Source organism: Microcebus murinus, chromosome 6 (genome assembly GCF_040939455.1).
Source record: "Microcebus murinus isolate Inina chromosome 6, M.murinus_Inina_mat1.0, whole genome shotgun sequence".
NCBI classification, from domain to species: Eukaryota; Metazoa; Chordata; class Mammalia; order Primates; family Cheirogaleidae; genus Microcebus; species Microcebus murinus.
In genome coordinates, this window is record NC_134109.1 from 28,888,488 (window position 1) to 28,913,656 (window position 25,169).

The 25,169-nt window shown below is 48.7% G+C and overlaps 1 protein-coding gene across 3 annotated transcripts in view; it reads left to right on the forward strand.

Moving 5' to 3' along the window:
* The window catches only part of DPF3 (double PHD fingers 3), a 244,396-nt gene that overhangs the window by 124,861 nt on the left and 94,366 nt on the right, over nucleotides 1-25,169 (forward strand). For all 3 annotated transcript variants that reach the window (XR_012919703.1, XM_012741063.3, XM_076003887.1), the window contains exons 4-5: nucleotides 12,086-12,213; nucleotides 16,447-16,542. Coding sequence is in view for 2 of the 3 variants with exons in the window: in XM_012741063.3 (XP_012596517.1) it covers nucleotides 12,086-12,213; nucleotides 16,447-16,542 (224 nt within the window). In the remaining variant the exon portion in view is untranslated. The remainder of the gene's footprint in view (nucleotides 1-12,085; nucleotides 12,214-16,446; nucleotides 16,543-25,169) is intronic.

Consider the following 25,169-nt stretch of genomic DNA (forward strand, 5'->3'; position numbering starts at 1 on the left):
CCCTCCTGTCTTCCTTTGTGTCCCTGCCTGAGTCCAGCAGTGACAGGCAGCTTTCGGCAACAAAGGCTAGAGTGTCACGAGGGTTAGAGTCGTCCCTGGCCCCAGGTCTGCAGAGCTCTGTTAGGAAACCAGGTCAGAGCAGAGGGAGGGGGCACAGGTTCAGGCTTCTCGAGGGCCCTTGGAGAAGGTCTGAGGACAGGGGCGCAGAACCACCCACTTCGAGTTCAGAGCCCCCAAGCACCAGGTTCATCTGGGGAAGTGGGTCTTGGCTGCCATCGAGCTGTTTGTTCCTGGGCGAAATCCCTCCCGGTGGAGTGATGCCCCGGGCCTGCTGTCCTCATCCCGTCTCCCGCACTGTCAGTGTGCTGTCTCTCCTGCGTTTCTTTACTACTTGCTGAAAATAAAAATCTATCTTCGTGAGGGTGGGAAGGGGCTGATAACTAGGAAGAGCCCTTTGGAATGTGAAAGCTTTCTCAGCATCCCTGGACCTATGTGTTTCTCACGCCGAACATCACTCCTCCAATCAGTCTTGAATCAACATCTCACCACCTCCTACTTGCCTGGGCGTCTGAAGGACAACACATACAACATTATTTCTCTCCGCTGACTGACAGTCGAGTTCAGTGTTCTCTGCAGCTTGCACTTGGCCACAGAGGCAAACGCAAGGTGTTTCACGACTCAGACATCACAATTCCTACGACCTGAAGGCTCGGGCAGGGGCCGGTGCCAGTGAGGGGCCTCCCTGGACAGTCTCCCCAAGGATAGAGCTCTGTCCTCCTGCAGGGGGAGCCGAGCTGGCAGGAGGGAAAGGTAGATGGTAAACATCCCCCAGAAAGCCCTGAAGCAGGGCAGGTGCTGGGCAAAAGCCAGCTGATTAAAAAAGAGGCCTTTAACTTCACTTTTTTCTTTTAGAAGGAAGAAAAGACGAAGGCTGGCAACAAACTTTTCCTTGTGTCCCTTTGGATTAAATGCTTAGATCAATTCAGCCTTTTAACCCTAGACCTTTGGTCCCCATGCTCTAGGACAGACGTTATCTTTGTTTTAGAGGTTGGGAAACTGCAGCACAGAATTAGGAAGCTAATTTCCGGGGGGCAGCATGGGGAGCCAAGGAGGGAGCCTGTTGGAACGGGCGCCTTGTCGCCTCGCAGCCCACACACGCTTCCATCCTGGCGCTCTCGGGCTTTCCGGCAGGTGGTCCTCCAGCGCCCGAGTGTACCTGAGGCCTAGTGGATCCCTTCCGCTCTGCGACACTTGAGGAACAACGTGGCTCTTTGCCTCCTTTGCCAAATTCCAAGGATGATGGGAGGGAACACAGCCAGGAGTGGGTTCTGGTTCTTTCTCTTGGTTTGTCCCTGTTTTTGGCAGCCCTTCCATGACAGGATGAATGACCAGGATGATCACCCCTCGTCACACGCTGTTGGGGAAAACTCGACCAGGAGGCCACTGAAGGAGATGGTCGCTTAGGGTGTCCCAAAGCAGGGTGGCCGTGAACCGGGCAGCAAGCAAGGCACGGGGACCCTCACAGGCATGTCCTCCAAGGGGGTGGTCCAGGCAGAGGGGCCTGAGTGCCGCCTGCTTGGGCAGGGGCGGAGAGGCCTGCTTGGCCCGCCTAGGGTGCCGTCCCTGCCACACTGAACTGCCAGAACTCTACAGATGGGAGCAGGCTGCGGCCAACTTCCCCAGCTTTTGAAAACCCTGCATCTTAATTAGTTCCCTACTGCTTTTGTACATGGCCCACATTTTAATAGTCCCCAGGCTTCTTCCACCATTTGCTCTCTGATGTTCGGTGTGATTTCTCTTCTCCTCGAGACAGTGCCCCTGGCTCCTCCGACACCCTCCCCGTCCGGGAACAACTTAGGGAACGCCGATGTGCCAAGCATGTAGCCTGAGATTGATGAGCCTGTCAGCTGGCTCCCTCTGCCCCCGGCCCTCCCCCTCTGCTGAGTGTCCCTCAGATGCATGAGCCGGGCGGGGTGGGCAGGATGGGGGGAGGTGAGGGAAGGGACCCTTGGAGCCTCGGGCCAGGTGTGAGCCAACGGGCAACGTGACCTTCTCCCGGCCTGCAGAGGAGTCTGGCTGTGTCCTTCCGAGGGGGAAGGACGCTCCGGCTCCCACCCCCATCTGTCAGTGCTTATCTGTCTCTGTGCGGGGGGGTTGCCTGAGCTTGGTACAGCTGGGAGAATGGATGCCTTCAAGTGCATCGGGGGGAAATGACCAGCCATTTATCTCTTTCCTGCAGTGTCAGAGCCTGCAGCCATCCATCTGGAGGCCTGCAACGGCAGCATCTTCAGCTCTTGTTGGCCTCGTGAGTAGGGGAGCTGGAGTGAGGCGGGCAGGCCTCTCCAGCCCCCGCTCATGCTGCGACTGCCTGTGTGCTGGAAGTGACCTGTCCCTCTGCCTTCCTGGCAGTTTCCGGAATGGAGGCGGGCTGGAGGACTGAGTCGTGGTGTCCTTGGCACTGTGTGTATTCTGCAGGGCCCTGGGAGCTTGGGCTGGCAGAGGAAGTGGGCCCGCAGATGGGGGTGGCCAAGCCAGCACATGGTTGCTGCTGAGTGTCCATGGCTGTGCTTTGTAGTGGGAGCCGGCAGAGCCACACGTAGGGCTTGGGTTGTAAGTCTGAAGGATCACCCAGTTACACCATTGCGCATGTACCTGTGTCTTTCCTCACTGGAAGCTAAGCTCTTTGAGGGTGAGAGTTTCTTCATCTGTGTCCCTAGCACTCAGCCTGAGGCTTGGCACCTAGTAGAGCATTGATAGTAAAGGTTTATTAAAGGGGTGACAAAAGAGATGTGTCTGGTGTTTGATCTCAAGTTTGGAGAATGTGACTTAGTTCTGAGCATCTCTGTTTCATAGATGAGGGAGACTGAGCCGGAGAGGAGAGGCCTAGGGTGGCTGAGCTGGGCTTGCCATCGGTTCCCAGCCTGGCCTGGGGGAGTTTTGCCATCAGAGTTTTGCCATCTTGCCTTTCTTTGGTGCATGGTCGCAGGGGCCTTCCCCGTACCAAGTAGCTGTGCTCTGCAAGAGAAGAGGCACCAAGCAGGCATTGCAAGGCTGAGGTTCAAGTCCAGATCCCTCTACCCACTGGCTTTGTGATTTGGGGGAGTTACCTAGCTACTCCTGCCTCGATTCTCCATCTGTGAAATGAGGACCATGGTTGTTTCATGTGGTTATTTTGAGAGTAGTGTGGGGTGGGGAGAGAGGGCTTGGTGAGTAAGAAGCACCGTGATGCTACCTCCACACTGCCCTGCTGGTTGGTCCTCGGGATGCTCTTTCTGTCCCCAGGACCAATGATGAGCTTGCTGCAGACAGCTCACTGCCCAGCTGACAAAGTGTGCACCATCTGGCCCAGAATGGGAACTTGGTCTTTCTCAGGGTCTTTTAAAAGGCCCCAGTATCTTATACACTGAGGAGTGGAGATCAAGTGCCTGGCTGAGGGACTCACCTATACCAGAACCACTGCCTGCACGACCTCACCTCTGTGTCCCAGAGCTCAGCCCTTTGTCACCCATCTCCCAGGGCACAGAGAGGAACTTGAAAGGCTTCCTCTGTGTGTTTACTACACCTGTTAGCCCCTGGAATGCTAGGCCACACCCATCTGCCTGGGTCTTGTTTTTTGCCCTTGGCCTTGGCTGTTCCACTTTCTTCGTGGAGAACCATTCCTTCATGGACTCACCTGGTATGGCTCTGCACCTTTGGCACTTAGCATTGGACACCTGGCCTCTCCACCTGGCCTCTCTCCTTGTTCATTGTGTGTAGGAACCCCCATGCAGGGGCCTGGTGACTGCTCTCCAGTGTGTACTGACCCCTGGATACATCTGACACCTGATGCCACAAGGACAGAGCTCTACCACATCATGCACCTCCCCCTCCCAAGCACCAGGCTCATTGGTGGGGCTCCATACATACAGCAGTGACTCCTAACCGGTCACCGTGCTCCTGCCCTCACCCTCTTCAGTTATTTTCAGAGTGATTCTATTAATATATAGGCATCATCTTGTCATGCTTTGCTCAAAACCTCCAATGGCTTGCCATTGCACTTGGGGTGGAAGCCAACATTCTTGCAGGCGCCTATATAGCCCTTCAAGGCCCCTGTAGCTCCCAGAGCTGGTCTCCTACCATTCCCCCTGCTCATCCTGCTTCAGGCAGATGGCCAGCTTTTGGGGCCTTTGCACTGGATGTCAGTGTGGCACCCCCACCAACCCCCCCCCTCGGGCTTGTGCTTTCTTGGCCACATTTAAAAGTGTAACCACCCTGCCATCATGTCAATGTGCCAGCTTCTCCTCCTCTGCTCTGGTCTTTGCTCCAAAGCACTGATTGCCATCTGTCATACCAGAGGATTCACTTGTTTACTTTATGTGTTGTTTCTCCCCTACTAGAACATAAATTCTATGAGGGCAGGGAGTTTTGTCTTTTTTGTTCACAGCTGTGTACCCGGCACCTTGAGCAGAGCCGGGTACATAGTATGTACTCAATAATTGCTTATCAAATGAAGGAATAAAGCAGGGCATCTTCCACTGCGGTTCTGCCATGATTTTCCCCCAAAGCTGCAGGAGCAGTGCCCACCCTGGACTGGAAGTGGGGCAGCATCTCGGCCCTCTGCCGAGTCTCCCCGGCCTCAGCCTCTTCTGTCCTTTCCACTGCCCGAGATCCTGCCCCTTTGCGTCCATCCTCCCTGGGCCACGCCCATGCTGGGGAAAGCCGTGCCTCACCACGTGGTGGTCTGAGAGTGTCAGAAGGTGAGGGGTTTTTGCTGACAAGCACAAGGAGAGGGGAAACCTTAGGAGGTGAAAAGAAGGGTGCTCACGCTTACTGAGCACCTGCTCGTGCCAGACACTTTGTATCTGTTACCTCGTGTGGCCCTGTAACAACAGTGGGAAGTGGGTTTTACTCTCCCGGTTTTACTGATAAGGAGATCAAAGCCAAGTGTGTGGTTTAGGGTGGTAGAGCTGAGATTTCACCCCAGAGCAGCTTCTTGCACTTTCCAGTTGCCTGTATTCCCTTGAACTATGTATTTTTATGTTTTATTTATTATTTCATTTTCCCTCCAGCTTTATTAAGGTATAATTGACAAATAAAAGTTATATATATTTATGGTGTACAATGAGATTTTTAAAATATATGTTTACATAGTGAGATGATTAAATGAAATTAACAGACCTATCGCCTCATATATTTGTCATTTTTTTTTGTGGGAAGAACATTTAAGATCCCCTCTCTTGGCATTTTTTAAGTATACGATACATTATTAATAGCTGGAGTCATCATGCTGTACAGTAGACCTCCAGAACTTCATCCTATCTCACGGAAACTTTGTACCATTTGGCTGACATCTCCCCATCCCCCCACCCACCCTTGGAAATATTTCACCCAGTCCATCCATTCCCACTGTCCTTCCCCACTTCCCTTCCCACCCTCCCATCCTGCTTAGCAGCATTTACTTGGTCTGCTGGCCAGCCCATTGGTGAGCTTCCTTTGGCAGTGTGGGTGTTTTTCTGTGTCTTGGGTCGGGGAATGCTTATCTGGTCCTGACATCTGGCTGCTGGAACGCATCCTTGCGTGTCTACGTAGGGGTGAGAGGGTAGGCACAGCGGAGGTCGGATGGGGGAGAGATCAGTCCTCCTGTCGTGTACATGTCTGGGATTCTAAAATAGGCAGTAACAAGGGCCTGTAGGATGCAGCCTGGGTGATGGGTCCTCCATGTGAACCTCATCTATTTTGAGCTTTATGAGTCACAAAACAGGGAGTCAAATGCAGCCAGGAAAGTGGCACCCCTAGGAAACAAGCAGATGTATTCCTGGGCCTGCCAGCATTGTAGGAAATCAGGTTTCTGGTCTTCCCAGTCTCTCCCCTGTGAGGTGAGAGATTACAATGCCCCCCTCCCTTTTACCTCCTCATGAGCCTGAGAGTCTGATGGGGATAAATGAAATAATGATTCTTAAGCTCCTTGCTCGTTGGTGTAAATAGATGTATAAATCCAAGGAAATATGATGAGCTTAACTCCTCAAAATAATAAGCACCCAGAAGAGAAAACTGCACGTTTATATTTTTAAAGAAAGACTAGGGGCAGCTAAAAAAAAAAAAAAAATCGAGCACTGATGATCTGGCAGGAGCATTCTTTGCCATTGTCTGTGGGATTTCTCCCTCCCTTTTGCACTATAACTCTATCTCCAGGCCCCTGCGTCAGAGGGAGCCCGTGATGGATGGACGGATGGATGCGCCTTGTCGGGGTGTTTCACCACAATTTCCCTTGGGGCAGTCTGTCTGTTGGCAGAGCACAGCCTCCCGAAAGATGGTATCTCTTACAAACTTGACAGCTAACAGACAGCTCCTCTCTTTGTATATTTCCCCAAAGAAGAACTGTCTTAATCTGTTTTCTATATGGCATATTTTATTATAATCCATATATGACTTGCAGGTTCCCAGTCCTCCATCCTGAGCCAAGTAACGAAGGAGAAAGAGTCAGAGGCTCTGTGAGCCTGTGACATCCAAGGCGTTTGCATTTTTAAATGACCTGGGATTTAATTACTCACTGTGCTCCCATGTTGCACTTTCAGACTCATCTTGCCTGCATCCTATTAATGAGCTCGGTGGCTCCAACAACCCAGTGGAAGCTTTTCTTTCAGTGTGTTGGGTGGCAGGCTTGGGGCACCTGTGTCAAAAGCGTGTGGCTTTGATCTGCACCCGAGAGGATGGCTGCCCTGTCTGTAGTCCTGGAGAGAAGAAGCCATTGCTCTTAACTGACTGTTTTTTTGCTTTGCTTTTATTTGTGCTTTTTTTTTTTTTTTTTTTTTTTTTTTTAAGACTTTCTATGCTTCAATCCTTGTTTGTCTAAGAGGTTTTTTTCTTATTTGGAAACCGATTTGCTTCGGTTTGCACAGAAGCTGTCTCTGGTGTGATGGATCGTGCTGGAAGTCACCCAAGGAGTATCTCTGTTCCCAATTAGAAGTGGAGGCAGAGCTCTTACAGAGGCCCAGGGAGGTGGCTGGCTTGGGTGACAGCTGCTGCCGCTCTGGAGAGAGTAACGATCCATGAGTTTATATCCATGTGTATAAAATCAGGCTAATTTAAAGATGAATTATGTGTGTGTGTTTTGGACCATTTTCTTTTAATGTTAAATGTTTGATGGCTCCTGTCGGGTTATGTGGTCCCCACATTTGTGTGTGAGCTTCAGAAGGAGTACACTTTTAAAGAATTATTAAATCCTATATCCAGATGAGGTATATTAGAATAAAATTAAATCAGTGAAATCCCCTAAGGGATCAACAGGAGGGTGTCTAGGATGTACGTTGTGCATGTGCTTGGACCTGTTACCCTTTTTCCCCCTTCACTCTGGGGCCTCCTGTGGCCAGGAGCCAGGGGATGCACCCTCTGCTGGTTTGTAGGGAGGGGTAGTTACTCTTTCACTCTGACCTTACAAGGCTTACCCATAGTGCTTTGTGACTAGGGTTTGCCAGTGGCTAGCTAGAATGCTGCTCTTGGAATGGTGCTCTGCTGGGAATTAAATTGGCAATGTTAAAAACCATATTTAAATTCTTTCCATTTTTTTGGAAGCAAAAACCACAGTAAATGTTACTTTTAATGCCGTAAACCTGAGCTGTCCAGTACAATAGCCACTAGCCTCGTGTGGCTGTGGAGCACTTGAAGTGTGGCTAGTCTGAATTGAGAGGTGCTGTAAGTGGAAAACACAAACCAGACTTTGAAGACTTACTGCGAATAAAAGAATGTAAAATTTTGCATCAATATTGTTTATATTGATTTTACATTGTAATGGTACTGTTTTGGAAATATTGGGTTAGATAAAATGTCATATTGAAATTAGTTGCACATGCTTCTATTTACTTTTTATGTATTTATTTTTTTTTTGAGACAGAGTCTCTCACTTTGTTGTCCAGGCTAGAGTGAGTGCCGTGGCATTAGCCTAGCTCACAGCAACCTCAAACTCCTGGGCTCAAGCGATCCTGCTGCCTCAGCCTCCCAAGTAGCTGGGACTACAGGCATGCGCCACCATGCCCGGCTAATTTTTTTTTTTTTAATATATATTAGTTGGCCAATTAATTTCTTTCTATTTATAGTAGAGACGGGGTCTTGCTCTTGCTCAGGCTGGTTTCGAACTCCTGACCTTGAGCAATCCGCCCGCCTCAGCCTCCCAGAGAGCTAGGATTACAGGCCTGAGCCACCATGCCCGGCTTATTTACTTTTTAAAATGTGACTACTAGAAAGTTTAAAATTATATGAGCAGCTCACATAATATTTCTATGGGGCAGTGCGGCTGTACTGTTAAAATCAGAATTATTCAAACTGATAATAACATCTAGCATTTGTAGGGCACTTACAGTGTCCTAGGCTCTTTTCATATATGATCTAATTTTGAATCTGAGTTTTGAATAGAATAAAACAAATAAAAATTGATAAACCTCATTTTACACCATTTCTCACACTAGTTTTTGTGTGTGTGTGTGTGTACTTTCAGAGTTTCTTTATGCAGTGCATTACCTTGTGCGATTCTTACGTCAACGCTATGAAATAGATACTATGACCATCTCCATTTAACACATAGGGAAACAAAGACTTAGCTTAAATAACTAGCACAGGGTCCCTTACTAATAAATGGCAAGGCTAGGTTATGACTCCAGGGCTGTCTGAGAGCAGAACCGACATGAGCCAATCAAATATTTTGGTAAATAGGGAAAAATGATGCCACTAAATGTCTCCGTGACCCTAGGAATGTCTCAATCACTTTCCTTATTAAGGGATTGGACTCTAAATGCTGTTGAAGATCGCTTCGAGCTCTTTGGGTGTAGGAGAGCCCATTTTGCTTTTCCCATTTTGATTCTGTTTTCCCTCTTGATTCTTATGTTGTGTCTACCTGGTAAAGTTTGGGTAAAGAGGACCAAGGGAGTAGACTGCACTATGAAAAAGGAGGATGGAAGCATATTTAGTAGGGGAGGAAGAAGAGGCAGGAGAAGGAAGAGGAGGAAGTTCAGAATTGATGGAAAATCCTGAATGGGGTTGACGCTTACGTGGAAGTGTGAACACCACATGGGGACAGTCATATAGAGGAGAGCCCAGAGCCCTGATGCAAACCTGCCCTCGGCCTCAGCCAAGATCTGCCTTTTATCTTGAAATATGAAAACTATGGAGAGGGTCTAGGAAGGCAATGAAAATGCACAAAGATTTGGAAAAAGACTTTCCAAGGAAGGACCACAGAGAGGCAGGGTGGAGTCTGTATAGCCTAATCAGGTGAATGGGCTTGCAGGCTGATTGAGTTCAAGGCTAGACTTGGCCCCTTACCAGCTGTGTGATATTAAGCAAGTTCTCAGCCTCCCTAAGCTGCGCTGCCCTCGTCTGTATAATGGGGTAGCTGTGCTCTTGGCTGTGGTGGGGATTGAGTGATACATAGCATAAACAGCTGCCTCATTTCGAATGTTTACGGTTTGCCAGGCCCTCCGCCTGAGTACAAATGCACCAAAGCAGCGTCGGGTCTCAGCCCGGGACTGCCAACTACTAATACGATGTGTGGGGGCGCTTGTCATGATCTCAGTGGCATCTTGAAAGATCATTTGGCTGCATTCTCATCATGCTGTGCGGCTTTGGTGAAGTTACTTAACTTTTCTGAGTCTCAAGTGACTCATTTATAAAGTAAGATGATTGAATTAGATGATCTGTAAGGCTTTTTCCAGCTCTAAAATGCTGTGAAATTCTGGACATAGGATTTAGAAGGCTACTGGGAGATACTAAAATATGAACTTCAAATATATGTGTATGTGATTATTATAAGTTTGAGAGATGATGATCAGCTGTTCTCTTTTGACTGAGGACAGAACATGAGGCAACACACTTTAATTGTTTTAGATTAGGCATTTGGAAGACTTTTCTGACTTGGGAGAAAAAGTAATATGTCATCAGAGCAGGCCGTGGAGCTGCACACTCTGAACTCATTAAAGCAGACAGCTGAATATTTTTCTGACATTCAACTTAAATGTAACTTCATCACACAGGCCTTCCCTGCTCCCTGCTCTAAAGTGGACTCCCCCACTCCTGCCAACTTTATTCTTTCACATTTCATCCTGCTGTTTTCTACCATAGCACTTATGACATTTCATAATTGTGTCTTTGTCTTGTATTTAGCATTTAATGTCTGTCTCTTTAGACTGTAAACTGCCTGAAGGCAGGGCCTGTCTTTATTTGGTTCACCTCCTGTGTACCCAGTGCCAGCACAGCAATTGTCACTGGCAGGTGCTCAGTAAATATTTGTTGAATGAACAGGTGGATGGATGTGTTTCACAGGTATTTGGTTTAGTGGTAGTGCTCCTTGATGAGAGGTGGATCCTTTGCTCTCCTTTTTTGGTAAGAAAAATCCAAAGACTCTGACTCTCAAGATACTTTAGATATTGTCTCTCCTTCCCACCTTCCTTCTCTGGGGCCGGTCACCCACGGGTCTGCATGTCTTCAGTTTTAAGGGGATGCCTGAGTACCCCTTCCTCGTGGATTGGTTAGCCTACATCTGTTTCTGGTGGAAGGAATGGAAAGTGTAGGTAGAGTTCTGTTGGGGTCAGGATAGAGCCCAGTGGAGCAGGGCTTGCCGGAGCTGCTTGTTTCCATTTGCCCTTCCAGATCTGCTCTTTGTCCTTCTCGATGCTTCTCTGTGTCCCAGAAGCTGACCTTGGTGGGCTGCAGCTCCTTTGCCCTCTGGATTCTAGTTAAGGTTGGCCACCTGGAGAGGACATGGCAGGGAGATGGAGCATGGGAGGAGAGAGCAGTGGGGCTGTTGGTTCCCTTGGTTGCCTGTCCTCTGGGCTCTGGTGCTGCAAGCTTGGACCCCAGGGCTCTGCTGTGGCCAGCGTCTCGCAAACACTCTCCCTCTTTCCCTCTAGGAATAGCAGTGGCGATGGCTTCCCACCCATCCCTCCCCTGGGCGTTTCACCATACCTTGTTGGTTCCCTTACTTCCCCACCCCTGCCTCTGTAAATAGTCCTCAACTCAGGTCTCAATTCCCTCATAACGGTGGGCCATTTGTTTCCCTGACTCTTTCCAGGGCACCATGACATCATAATTCTTGCACTCTCCTTACCTGGTGCAGTGGAAGGGACCATATGTCTGGGTGCGGCAGTGGGGGCAGGTGCGAGGTACAGGCTCAGAGGAGAGGCTGGAGAAATATTTTGTAGTAAATCAGAATAGATCACTGTACCTTAGGTTTCTGTTTTTAATTTGAAAAGATGACCCTCTGTTCAGGTTAGGTGTTTGGGATATCTTGAGGAGGGGTCAGCTCCTCTCTCTGGTCTCTCACTGGCAGGGCTGGCTCTGGCCGCCACTACTCAGCTGGCCCAATGACCTCAAGCCCCAGGTAGCCGATCAAACTCCCAATGTCTTCAGAAAACCTTCCTGGTACGTGGGCCCTGTGGTGCCCACTCTGCCGCTTCCGGGCCTGTTAGGCATTTGCTGGGCCCCTTCCCTTCCTTTGGCTTCTGAGGCCTCTACCTCTGTTTGAGTCGATGAGAACAGCCTCTCGGAGGCTGAAATAGCCTTTCATGGAGCAAAGCAGAGCTGGGCAGCCGGCACGGCCGAGGGGAGGTCACGGCGTTGCCAGATGAGCTGGAATAGAGGGAGGGAATGAGAGTGATCGAGGCCAATGTCGGTGTGCTGCTTGAGAGCTTCCAAAATGCTTCCGTGCACATGGACGCATTTCTGCCCCACAAAACCACCTGTGAAGTTGGGCGTTGTTATCCCCACTTTGCAGGTGCAGACACAGGCTCCACGTTCCTCGACACCTTGCCCGATGGAACACGGCTGGGGAGGCAGAAGCAAGACTGTCTCTCAGGCTGTGTGAACCCCCGTCAACCAGCACCTTTCTGCTCTGCCTCAGCTTCCCCTGAGGGTGCAGGCAGGGTTGGAACCTGGCTCTGGGATTAGGAAATGGAGGTGGAAAAGCTCCACTCAGCCCCAGCTTTCCCGTCCCACCAGGAGGGGAGAGCACAGGCTATCTTGAGTCCCACCTGGGAGCTCTGGTCCCTGCGTGCCCTCCTCACTCGAGGACCGTCCTGCCTGCGTCTAGTGGCCTGACCTGCCCTTCTGTCTTTGCTTGTAGAAGTGGAGCTGCCCCTGAAGAAGGATGGCTTCACCTCGGAAAGCACCACGCTGGAGGCCTTGCTCCGCGGTGAGGGGGTGGAGAAGAAGGTGGATGCCCGAGAGGAGGAGAGCATGCAGGAGATACAGGTATTTCTGCGCCTGCTGGAATGGGGGGACGCCGCAGTGCATCACAGTCCCTGTGCTGCTTCCAGAACTCCAGCACCAGCTCCGCATCCTCCTCCCAGGGGCAAGGGCTGCATCTCAAACTGCCTTGTTTTTGTTGCTGGGAGGCTCACAAATTCTTTTCTGATTCAAGGTGTCCCCCAGAAGAAGTCATTTGATCTCCCTACTTATCCATTCAAAGTGCTTGTTTACTGAGCCTCCTGAGCACCAGGTACTGTGCTAGGTCCTGGGGACACATGAACAAAACGGACTGAGTCCTCACCCCCCTGGAACGGACGATCCGTTGTGCAGACTGGAAACGTGGGGCGTCTGCTGCAGCCGGTGCCTTCGAGACCCGGCTCAGCTGTCTCTCCCTCTACACGCCCAGCCTGGCCTGGCTCACAGACCGCGCGGTCCTCTCCTGGCGGCGCCCACTCCCCCCTCAGCCCCTGCAGCCGCCACCCTCCAGGCGGGGATGGATGCGCTGTCTCTGGGTGGCCACCACTTCTCAAGCCCTCACTGCACAGGTGATAACAGGGTGCACCTGCCATTCCTCATTTGTTACTTGTCTTGAATCCCCATCGTCTAATACAATGCTTGGCGCAGAGTATTGTAATAATATTAATTAATGCTAACATTAAATAACAGTTTTAATAATTCAATAGAATTAAATTATTAAAATGAAATATTTATATTATATATTACATTTTTATATTTTATGTTATATACATTATGTAGTCATTAATTTTATATTCAATTTAACATTTAATAATTAATACATTAATTTATTAACATTTAATGGTAATATTGCAATCCTTTTTTGGTTTGCTTGCTAAGTACCACCAGTCTGTGAGTCCCATCAAGTCAGGGACTGTGCCGTTGTGTTCACCACCACCTCCGCGGGCTTTGCACACGCCCTGCACAGAGATGGGTCTCAATGAGGGAGTCGAATGAATCAGGGAATGTGGCCTCCTTCTGTGCCGTTCCTGTGTTAGAGGAATGCTCACGTCTTTCTGTTTAGTTGCCACAATATGGCTGATACTCGTTCCCTCCCCTGCCTTCCATGAGCTACAGCCCCGGTAAGGATCCTTGTTAGCTGTCACCTTTGCTTGTCAAGAGGCCTTGGAGCCTTCTTTGACTCCTGTCTGTCTCTCACATCCAACGTCCATTCATCAGGAATCTTGTTCACCGTGCCTTTGACATCAATCCAGTTTTCCCCATGTCCACTGCCGCTGCCCTGTCCAAGAAGTTCTCATCTCCTGTGTGAACTGCGATTGCCTTCTCAGCGGTCTCCTTGCTAACACCTGAGAGGGAGCCCCCATACGTGAACAGCTTCCCCCATTATCAATATCACCCACCAGAGTGGTACATTTGTTACAATCCATGGACCTACAGGGACACATCATTTCCACCCTGAGTCCATAGTTTCCGTTAGGGTTCAGTCTCGGTGCTGTACGGTTCTGTGGGTTTGGACAGATGTACAGTGGCACGTATCCACTGTCACAGTGTCATACACAAGAGTTTCACTGGCCTAAAAATCCCCAGTGCTCTGCCGTTCATCTCTCCCTCCCCTCTAACCTTTGGCCACCACTCATCTTTTTACTGCATTTATGCTTCCTCTCCTTCTTTTCAAGGCTTGATAGCTCATTTTAACACCCGATAATATTCCATTGTCTGGATGTACCATAGAAGAGGGAGCTCTTTAAAATTTAAGTCAGTTCTTGTCATTCCTGTGCTCAAAACCCTGCTGTGGCCCTGACATCTCAGAGTGAAAGGCAGGGCCTCTCGCCAGTCTCTGACTCGGCTCTGTCCTCTTCTCCTGGCTTGGTCTGCTCTGGGTACCCGGACCTCTTTTTTTCTGCTTGTAGGACACGCCAGGCACATCCCAGACTTCGGGCCTTTGCTCTGGTGTTTCCTCTGCCTGGAGCATCCTTCCCCAGACGTCCACATGGCTCTCACCCTCTTCAGGTGCTTGCTTCCGTCCCACAGCCTGGGCCCCGCCTGCCCTGCCCTCCTGAGTCCCTCACTCCGCTTTTTTTCCTTCTCCTCTGTGCTCTTCCCACCGTCTCATGTACCTTGTAATTTACTTCTTATTGTTCATTGTCTGTTTTCTTCCAGTAGAGCGTAAACTCTTCAAGGACAGGAGCTTTTGTCTACTTTGCTCACTGGTACATCTCAAGCACCCAAACAGTGCTTGGCGCATTCTAGGTGTGCAATAAAGATGTGCCGGGTGAGTGCATGGTGAACCGAGTCCCATGGGTTGTCCCAGTTCTTCCCCCCTCTGCCACGTCCTACTTTGCTAGCCGACCTTTTGTTCTGGAGCTAAAAACCTTTTGTTTCCTACCAAATAAATCCGATATGATGAGCGTGACCTTCTTGGGCCTCCCCTCTCTGCTCCTAACCTAGTTTTCAGGCTTATTTTCTACTACTCCTTCACTCCCTCTGTTCTTCAGCCTTCTTCCCTCTGTACCTTTGGTCATGCTGTGCCCTATATCTGGCATGCCTTTTCTTCCATCTCCACGTGTACAAATTCCACTCATCTTTTAGGCTCAGCCCTAGTGCCACCTTCCCTATCACGCCAGGAGGATCTCTTCTTGCCTCTGGCGTTTTAAGATACCTACTGCTTTCTTGTGTATGTGTGTGTGTATTTGCTATTCTCATGTATTAATCCCTATTTTTGGACTTTCAGATTTTGTAGTCAAGGTCTGTTATTTATGTGTTACCTGCTAGAGTTTTTTTTTTTTTTCTCAGTTTGTGTAATTTAACAGAATCAATGAATAGGGCAGACCCTTGTTACTCTAGGGACATGTAGCCCTTTCTCTTTAAAGCTGGTGGTGGGTTCCAGTTCTTCTCTTGCAGCACTGGGCCAGTGTGTGGGTCATCACTGTCCCTTCATCATCATTACCATCATCCCCAATGTAAACTGAATGCCTGCTATGTACAGAGCATGGGGCTCCTATCTACTGTGCCGGAAACCGAAACCAGCACCATGAGTCAAATGAATTTACATGTTTGTATTGCTTTACATTATTAAAATGCAGATGTAGTAAATGGACTATATTTTTTCATTTGTTCATTCATTCATTCATTTGATCAAAGTTTAATGAGGGCCTCCTCTGAGCTGGCACTGTGCTGGGGACACAGAGACCAAGAGATACTTGTCACTTGTCCCCTCTATTCATATTCTAATGTGGCATACAGATAGAAAACAATGAAAACAAATAAAATAATTGTATTTTAGGACGAATGCAATGAGAAGGACAAATAGTATGGAGATTATATAAGAGGAGGGACAGATTCTAGGTAGTGTCCTGAGGGAGACAAGGGGTTTAACCTCAGTCCTATGGGATGAGAAGAGGCAGCAAAGGGAGACTCCCAGGCAGGAGCTTTCTGGGTAGAGGAACGGTGTGCTCAGTGAAGGCTCTAGATGGGTCAGAGCCCATCGTGTCAAGAGAACAGAAGACGGCCTGTGTGGCCAGAGTACAGTACCAGGGACAGAAGAGCCCAGGATGGAGTCGCGCAGGTGAGCGGGAACCAGGCCACCTAGGTCCCACAGGAAGTGGAAGTGGCTTTTGGTTTTGTATGAAATGAAAAAGGAAGCCATTTGGAAGATTTTGATCAGGGCAGTGAATTTGTTTCACAAAGATCCCTTAGGCTGCTGCATGGAGAGGCGATTGGATGCAGAGGGCTAGCAGCGGAAGGAGGGATAGCAGGAGATTTTTGCAGTGTTCCAGGCCAGAGATAATGTAGTCTTCAAAAAGGACTTTTTTTTTTTTTAAAACACAACCACAGACTGCTGTTATCATGCCCATAAAGACTATTTAAGAGTAACAGGGAGAAAAGTTATTTTAAAATGTGTTCATTTTCCAGATAATGTTCTTGGACAGGGAGTGCAAGTCTGTTGGTGGGGGGTCAGCTAACACTATAGTTGGACCCTTCCTGCCTCTCACTCCTAACACAGGACTCCCCCTCTGCTTTCAGAGCCCTGAAATGAGTTTGCTTGCTAGGAACTCCTCTCCTCCTGAGTTATACAGAGAGGCTTCTGGGGTCAAGGCCCCATCACAGGAAATGCAAACACACTGGGCCAGCTGCCATCCCATGTGAGGCCTGGGCAGAGGCTCTAGAGTCACAGGGAAGCTGCTTAAGTCTGTTCTCCCTTCAGTAGACTGCAAAGCTTTTTAGTTCTCACTTCTTTTATTTATTTTCTTGTCATTTCAGAGGGTTTTAGAAAATGATGAAAATGTAGAAGAAGGGAACGAGGAAGAAGATTTAGAAGAGGATATTCCCAAGCGGAAGAACAGGACAAGAGGACGGGTAAGTTGGGGGCACCATGAGGAAGGGGAGAGGCCAGGGAGGCTGGGGCCAGCAAACAGTTGATCCCCACTGCAGCTAGATAAAGATCGCAGGCCTGGTCCGTCTTGGAGAACGCTCAGACAGGAAAGCTCCAGGAGAGCTCTGGGCCAGGTCATGGCCTAGAAGAGTTTAGAGCTGGCAAAGGGCAGACAGGGAGGCAGAAGGTGGCCTGAGGGGTTGGTGAGGTCTGCAGAGGGTTGAGGGCTGGGCTCAGGGTGAGGGTGCAGGAGATATCTGTTGTGCCCTTGCTCAGTCATGAAAGAAGGCTGAACATTTCCTGCCTTGTCCCTGAAGTTCTTGCCCAGAACAACAGGGTCAGGACACCCGCTCTTGGGGTGTGCTTCAGTAGGCAGATAGTAGGACCATGCTGGGGAAACGTGGGGGCCACATCTAATGGCTCCCTACTGGGCTTCTCGTGAGCTTGCAGGCCTGTGGTCCTGGAATGTGGTGAGGAGGGGTCAGAGCCTGGGCAGTGGCAGAGGGGAAATCCAAGGGGAAAGGAATAGAAATGTGAGAGTGGTTCCAGAGGGGAGGGAGCCCACCATTCGGGTTGGGTCTCCAGAGTTCTCACATTCAAGCCCAAAGGAGCTTTTTGTGGTCACCTTCAGGGTCTGTAAGAGTATGTGACAATAACCAGGTAGAGAGGGACCTCGAGGGGTAAATGGCTGCTCTTCACCTAGAGAATTAACTCTCTTGGGCCTGAGGATGGGTAAGAGGTTAGGCCTGCGTGCCCCATTTGTTGGGTCCAATGACAATTATGGGAAGCTACCTCTCTACTCTCATGGTTCTCATGCCTTAGCAAACGTTAGTATCACCAAGAGCTTATTGAAATGCAGGTACCCTTGGACCCAAACTCAGAAATTCTGATTCGGGAGGTCTGGGTAGGGCCTTAAACAGTAAGCAAGTTCCCAGGCAGCGGTTGCAAGTAGGCTGTGCTGCCCACGCTGTGAGCTGAGATACTTTGGCAGGAGCGGGGCAGGCAGCAGGCACCCACCCAGCTTCGTCAATTATCAATATTTCAACTATCCTGTCTCATCCATCCTTTTCTCCTACTTTTTGTTGGTTTATGTGTTTGATTTTTTTATGGGGTATTTGGAAGCAAATCCTAGACATTTAATCATTTAACTGGCACCTATGTCAGTGTGTGTCTCTAACAGATGTCATTATCATACCTAATAAAAATAACAATTATTAGGCTGGGCACGACGGCTCACGCCCGTAATCCTAACACTCTGGGAGGCCGAGGCGGGAGGATCGCTCGAGGTCAGGAGTTCAAAACCAGCCTGAGCAAGAGTGAGACCCCGTCTCTACTATAAATAGAAAGAAATCAATTGGCCAACTAATATAGATAGAAAAAATTAGCTGGACATGGTGGCACATGCCTGTAGTCCCAGCTACTCCGGAGGCTGAGGCAGTAGGATTGCTTGAGCCCAGGAGTTTGAGGTTGCTGTGAGCTAGGCTGACGCCATGGCACTCACTCTAGCCTGGGCAACAAAGCGAGACTCTGTCTCAAAACAAAAAAAAACAAAAACCAATTATTCTTATATCTACTATCTAGTCCCTGATTATTTTCTCCCAATTTCTCAAAAATTTCTTCTTATAGTTGGTTTGTTTGAAACTTAAGTCTTTCTTACCCCATAGCATACCTCTCCCCTATTACACTCTATCACACACTCTCCCCCCCCCCCCATGCCATTTACTTGTTGAAGAACTTGGGTTGTTTAATGTCTTACGGAATTTCTCACATTCTGGATTTGGTAAAGGGGTGGTGTTCAATTTCTTTCTTTATCCTCTATATTTCCTGAAAATTGGTAGTTTGATTGGAGACTTGATTAGATTTAGGATATTTTGTGTTGGTGTGTGTATATGTGTGTGTGTATAAATATTTCTGGGAGGGAGGCAAGAATCTTTCCTAGCAATAGGTGGTACTTCTTGCGTTACATCAGGAGACATATATTATCCAGTTGTTCTGCTTTGAGTGGTATTAAAATTGATCAGTGGATATGAATGTTGTCAGCCTGATTGCTCCTTTATAAAGTTCCTCATCAAGTTTTCACCCAAATGAGTTTTGCACCAGCCTGAGCAAGAGCAAGACCCTGTCTTTACTGAAAATAGAAAAATGAGCTGGGTGTGGTGGCGCATGCCTATAGTCCCAGCTCCTCAGGAGGCTGAGGCAGGAGGATCACTTAAGCCCAGGAGTTTGAGGTTGCTGTGAGCTACAATTACACCTCTGCATTCTACCTAGGGTGACACCGTGAGACTGTGTTTCAGACCCCCCCCCCAAACCACCCAACCAAATAAAAACACTCTAGCAAACTAAGAATGGAATGGAACTTCCTTAACATGAAAAGGGGAATCTATTTCAAAAAACATGATTTTTGCAGCCATTGATGAACTTGCCTAGATCCATCACTTCTCTTGGGGTGGTGGTGTTGCAAAATAATTAATATCTAACCCCCTTGTTAAAGGAGACTTTTGAACTTGGAATTTCTGGGCCTTTTGTGCATTCCAGGGGCTATATACCTCCAAATCTTCTTCCATTCCTTCCCTCAACCCAACAAACTTACTAGCATAGAAAATAGTCCTCTTCACACCTTCTCCACTCCCAACCTAAATCTAGAAGATTGAGCCTGTGGACAGAAAATATGAATTGGGTGTCTTCTCTATGAGAACATTGGCAGTGGCAGCCTCGGCCATTTATACGTACTGTATACTTGCTACAAACCAGGTGTGCGATGGGCTCTTTCCAATAAGATCTGCCCCATAGAGAGTGATGACTCTGTGCCAGGTACTTTCTACTAGCTTCTCTAGTTCTGTATTGTCCATTATTATGGCAGCCACTGGCCCTATGTAGCCACCGAGCACTTGAAATGTGACTAGTCCAAATTGAAATGTGCCATAAATGTAAAATACACACCAGAGTTTGAAGATGTAGTTTGAAAAAGGGAATGTACAACATCTCATTCATTTTTATATTGATTAAATTTAAAAATAATAATATTTTGCATATATTAGGTTAAATAAAATATATTATTAAAATGAATTGCACTTGTCTCTTCTTAAAAAAATGTGGCCACTGGAAAATTTCAAGTGACAAATGTAACTCCTCTTGTATTTCAATTGGCCAGAACTTCTTTTGCATTCCCTTAAAATGGTATTATTACTCTCAGCGTGGTTAAGTAACTTGTTCAAGGTCACTCAACCTAGTAATGAAGAGGCCAGGATTTGAACACAGATCTGTGCTTTTTTCATTGATTCATGTCTGGCCCAGTACCCAGCATGTAGCCAAAGGCCAGCTTATTGAATGATGGGGGGGGAAAAAAAAGAAAAGCTGTCAGCTTTAGGGGAGCTGGGAAAAGTCTTGAACATGGTGAGGGGGCTAGATGGGGCCTAGACTAGCTCTGGGCCCACCTGGTGCTGGCCAAGCGGCCGCTGAATGTCACTGTTGTACAGTGACATTGTGGACATGTTACCCGTGATGGGAGCCATGGAAGGACCCAGAGTCTCTCTGTGCTGGAATAAGTGTGTGAAGCTGTTTCCCTCACAGCTTCAATTAAGCTGTCTTGCCCACCCTTTGAAGTGGCATACTGCACCCTTTGAAGTGGCATATTGCAGCTGCTGCTGGCACTGGGGCACATCTACTCCCATTTTTGTTGTCAGAACTAAGAGGCAGTCTGAGGCCTGGCACCTCCGAGGGTGGTCTCTGGACTGCAGCGTTAGCATTACCTGGGAACTTGTTAGGAATGCAGGAGCCCAGACGCCACCCTAGACTGGTTAGAATTAGAGTCTACACTTTGACAAGACCCCAGGTGCTTTGTGTGCTCACTGAGGAGGCCAGGGATAAGGCATTGATTATAGGAATAGGCTCTGCCTTATTTGAATTTAGACTACGTGAGTTCAAATCCCAACTCCACTTGTGACTATGGCCAAATTGTATAAGTACTTTGGGCTTCAGTTTCTTCACTGGTAAGTTTTGGGTGCTTAATAGTGACTAGATATTTTATTAGGAGGGTGCAAAGCAAAGAGAACAACTCTTGGAGTTTTGATAATGGGTATTTCCTGAGTGGTGAGGGAAATTCAAACCCAACAACTAATAATGGTGTCTATGATGACTTTAGCCCAAGAAATAAAAACTCTTTAAAATACATGAAATTCTGATGGATCATTTGTGTAAGTATTATCAATGAATCAATCAGTAAACAATTACTGATGCACTGTGGTGTAGTCCAGTGCTTCTCAAATTTAATGTGCATATGAAACACCCAGGGAGCTTGTTAAAGTGCAAATTCTGATGCAGCAGGTCTGGCAGTGGGGACTGATCCCCTGCCTTGTTAATAAGCTCCTGATGATTCCAGGCCTACTGGTCTGAGGACCATACTTTAAATAGCAAGAGTGTAGAGCAAGCGTTCGCAATTTTTTAGTCTCAGGAATTCTTTATACTTTTAAGAATTACCGCCGGGCGTGGTGGGTCACGCCTGTAATCCTAGCACTTTGGGAGGCTGAGGCGGGCGGATTGCTCAAGGTCAGGAGTTCAAAACCAGCCTGAGCGAGACCTCGTCTCTACCAAAAATAGAAATAAATTAATTGACCAACTAAAAATATATATACAAAAAATTAGCCGGGCATGGTGGCGCATGCCTGTAGTCCCAGCTACTTGGGAGGCTGAGGCAGTAGGATCTCTGAGCCCCGGAGACTGAGGTTGCTGTGAGCCAGGCTGACGCCACGGCACTCACTCTAGCCTGGGCAACAAAGTGAGACTCTGTCTCAAAAAAAAAAAAAAAAAAAAAAAAAGAATTACTGAGAACTCCCAAAAGCTATTGTTTTAATTATAAGCAGTGATATTCCTATCACTAATGATATTTGCCAAATTAGAAATAAAAATAGAAAAAAAATTTAAACCCGAGAATATACAAGCACACAGTAATAGCATCATCACCTGTCATGTAGCTGCTGGAAAACACCATTGTACATTTGTGAGAGAATGAGAGTGAAAAAGGCAAATCAAATCTTGTGTTAGTACTATTGTGGAAATAAGTTTAGACATTGCAGACCGCCTGGAAGGGTCCCAGGGATCCTCAAGGATGCCCAGGTCACTTTTTGAGTACAACTGGTGTAGAAAAACTAGCTCTCTGCTTGAGATTGAGTCTGTCCTAGTCAAGGGTCTTTGAGCTTAAGCGAAACTGGAAAGAATTGAAAAGCTGCTGGGCCATGGCCCCACATTGGAACAATCTCTGATGATCCAAACCACAGGAAGGGTAGGGCAGTGGCAGGGATTTAGGACTGAGAAAGAGTAAGGAACCCAGGCAGCTTCTGGCCTCTACTTCTCCCTCTTTCATTTTTCTCTCTAAAGATGATTTTTCTGCTTCTCTGTGCATGCAGCCCCATAGCTCCTGAATTTATGGGCCCCCAGTTCAAATGGCCTATACTAACTATGGTCACTGTTTTCTAATTCCAAGTCCCTTGGAGGTAGAATCTGATTGGCCCAGTTTGGGTCAGGTGACTACTCCTGAGCCAGCCAATCAACTGAGGCCAGCAGGGCAGGGCATGTGGAACACTCATGGCTGCCATGGCCCAGCAAGGTGTGTATAGGAAGTGGGGTGGTACAGAGTGGACTGTGGTGGGCAGCTCTGGGAGCAGTGGGGTGGGGGGGGTTGATTTCTTTTGGCTAGTTAGCTTTAAAGTTTTCCATAACAGAGGCTGAAGACTTAGATCCTGCTCCTTCTGCTGGCCCTGTGAGGGTGGACAGGTCAGAACCTGGTTCACCAAATGCCAAATAGGGATAATAACACTACTTGGTTTAACTCATAGGGTTATTGTAGGAATTAACTGAGCTAATATAGGCAAAGGAGCTTTGCATGCTGTATGCTAAGTGTTAGGAGTTCCTAATAAAGTGTCAAATGCCATCTTTTCCCTCAAGGACCTTCGAATCAAATTGGGGAGAAGATGCTAACACCCACAATACAATGAGTAAACAGCAGACTTCTGACTGTGCACTAACCCAATGCAACAAGAGTGCAAAGGAGAGAGGGATCAACATAGGCAAGGAGGGGAAAATTATTGGGCACTTCCTGTGGACTTAGTGCTGTCCTGCAGTTTCAAATCTTCTTAGCGCTAATCTTTTCAACAACCCTGCTATCTAGGTGTCGTCGTGCCTGTTTTACAGTTGAGGGAACTAAAGCTCAGAGAAGTAACTAGTCCAAGGTGCATAGCTGGTGTTTAAACCTATGTCCAGCTGACTTTAAAGCTGATACTTTTTTCACTCCTCAGTGTGGCACGAGGAGGATTCTTGGAGGAGTGGGGTGTTAGTGAGGGTGAAGCATGGATTGGATGTTGATGGGCAGAGGAGAGGCTGGTCCATGACAGGGATCAATTAAAAAAAGAAAAAAATGGACATAGCATGAGCATGGGGTAAACCTGATGGGATTGGTACTAGGTTGCCATTGGCTGTGCAAGTGGTTTGTACGTGGCAATGAATGAATGAATGCATCAATGAATGAATGACCATGGGCTCCTATTCTTTATCCCTTTTGTCTAAGTGGTCTGGCAGTCATGCAGGAGGGATTGGGGGGCCATGTGGAGATAGAATCCCAGCTGGTGGGTTCTTTGAGCAGTTCAGGGGTCAGTTGGTGAGCTCCTGGATTAGCATATGGAGCAGAAAGGAAACACAAAGTCTGGGATGGCCTTTGAAGGAAGAAGCAATAGCATTTGGATACAGAGAATGAAGGAGAAGAACCAGAGATGACTGACATGTTGCCTGACTGCTGATTCATCTATTTCCAAATGTTTATTTGGTGCTTCTTATATTAATAATATGTGGCGGACCCTGTGCCAGGTTCCAAGAATAGTGGTGGCCCAAATAGACAAGGTCTCCACCCTTATGTGGGGGAGACCGAAAATCAACAAGTAAACTAACACCTGTACCATCTAATGCCAGGAAATGCTAAGTGCATGAAGCAGGGGAGGGGAAAAGAGGATGAGGGAGAGGGTATGAGTGGACATCAGTTGGTCAGGGAGGGCTCTGAGTGCGTGACATTTGAGTAGGACAATAGGATTCCAAGTTTCCAAACCCAAGATCTTCTAGGAGACCATAAGAGTGCTGCTGCCTTGGGAAGAATCCCTTGCAAGTCTCTCAAGTGACCTGTAGCCATGATCTCTATTTTGCAGTTGAGGAAACTGAGGCCCAGGGAGTATGGGAACACATGGGTGCCCAGCGGCAGCTCTACAGAGTGGGATTAAAGCCTGGGTTTCAGCAGGGCCCTTGCCTTCCTGCTGGCAGCTCCCCCAGCAGGGCTGGTGACTTCCAGTCCCGCATGGCTCCTCCCCTTCTCCCTGGAGGTATTTTTAGCCTCACTGAGCCCCTTCCCAGGGGCTGCTGTTGCCTTGCCATTCTGCTTCACTTGCTTTCACCTGCTCCGAGGCAGCAGTGACAGGGCTGCGGGCGGCACATCAAGCTGTCCCTGGCTTCCTCGAGGAGTGTGGGGGGGAGGGCAGCTGAGGGTGACCACCCTCGGCAGCGTGGGCAGGCAGGAGGCCTGTCAGCGCCTGGGGTGACTGCCAACAGATCCCTCTTGGGGTCAGCTCTGAGTAATGAGGGCGAGGGGAGGAGGGCTGCTGGCTGTCAGCATGGGCAGGGGTGGGGTGGGAGGGAGACGGTGGGTGAGAGGGAGGGAAGGAGGGAGGAGGAATTTGTTTTGGAGAGAGACAAGCTGAGGAGGTGGCAGAGGTGGCAGCTTGGCAGGTGGTGTTGATTGTGAAGTATGTGTTTTTTGAGTATGTGAGTGTCACAGGCCTGGGATACAGGCCTTTCCACAGTGAGGTCCCCGGTGAGCGTGTGCACTTGTGAGTGTGCGTGTGAGCGTGTTTGGAAGCAGCCCTAGCCCTTCCACCATGAGGTCCCTAGGACTGCTCTTCCAGGCGAGGCCCCTGGGACTGCCCCATTTCCCCTGCAGCCCAGGCTGCTGTCGTGTCTTATTCCTCCTCTGCTGCCCCCGCCTCTCTGTCCCCAAAGACCTGGGCAGGCCCTTTCCCTGGTTGGGAGTTTACTGCTACTCATTACCAAAGAATGACCTGGAGGAGGCGAGGGTGCTACACACGTGACCAGTGTGGGACTTACAAAGGTTTAAAAATAAACCTTGCTGTGTTCTTGCAGCCACTGTCCTGGGGCTGTGGAGCTGCCAGCAACCTCTCTGGATAGTCTCTTTGGTTCTTGAAGGTAGAGCCCTTTCCACCCCCCACCCAGGTCACACTGACCCTTTCTGGGAGATGCACACAGAATGCTGGTGTCAGAAGTGCAGCCCAGGAGACCACGAGGGCCAAGGCCTTTGTCACTGGCTGGGGGCCCCAGGTAGACCAAATACGGGAGGCCTGAGCTGGTGGCCGCCCCCACCCAGCAGGCCAGGCATGGGGTGAGGGGCCAGGGACTCTCCTAAACCTGGGCTTGTGCCTTGGGCCCAGACACCAGGCCTGGCTGATGTTGGGACACTTGGGGGGTGGGAAATGTGGGTGCAGGAACCTGCAGGTCCACTCCTCGCCCCACCAGGACTTGCCCCAGTGCACCCATGAGCTGGTCAGCTGTGCGGAGCAGGAGG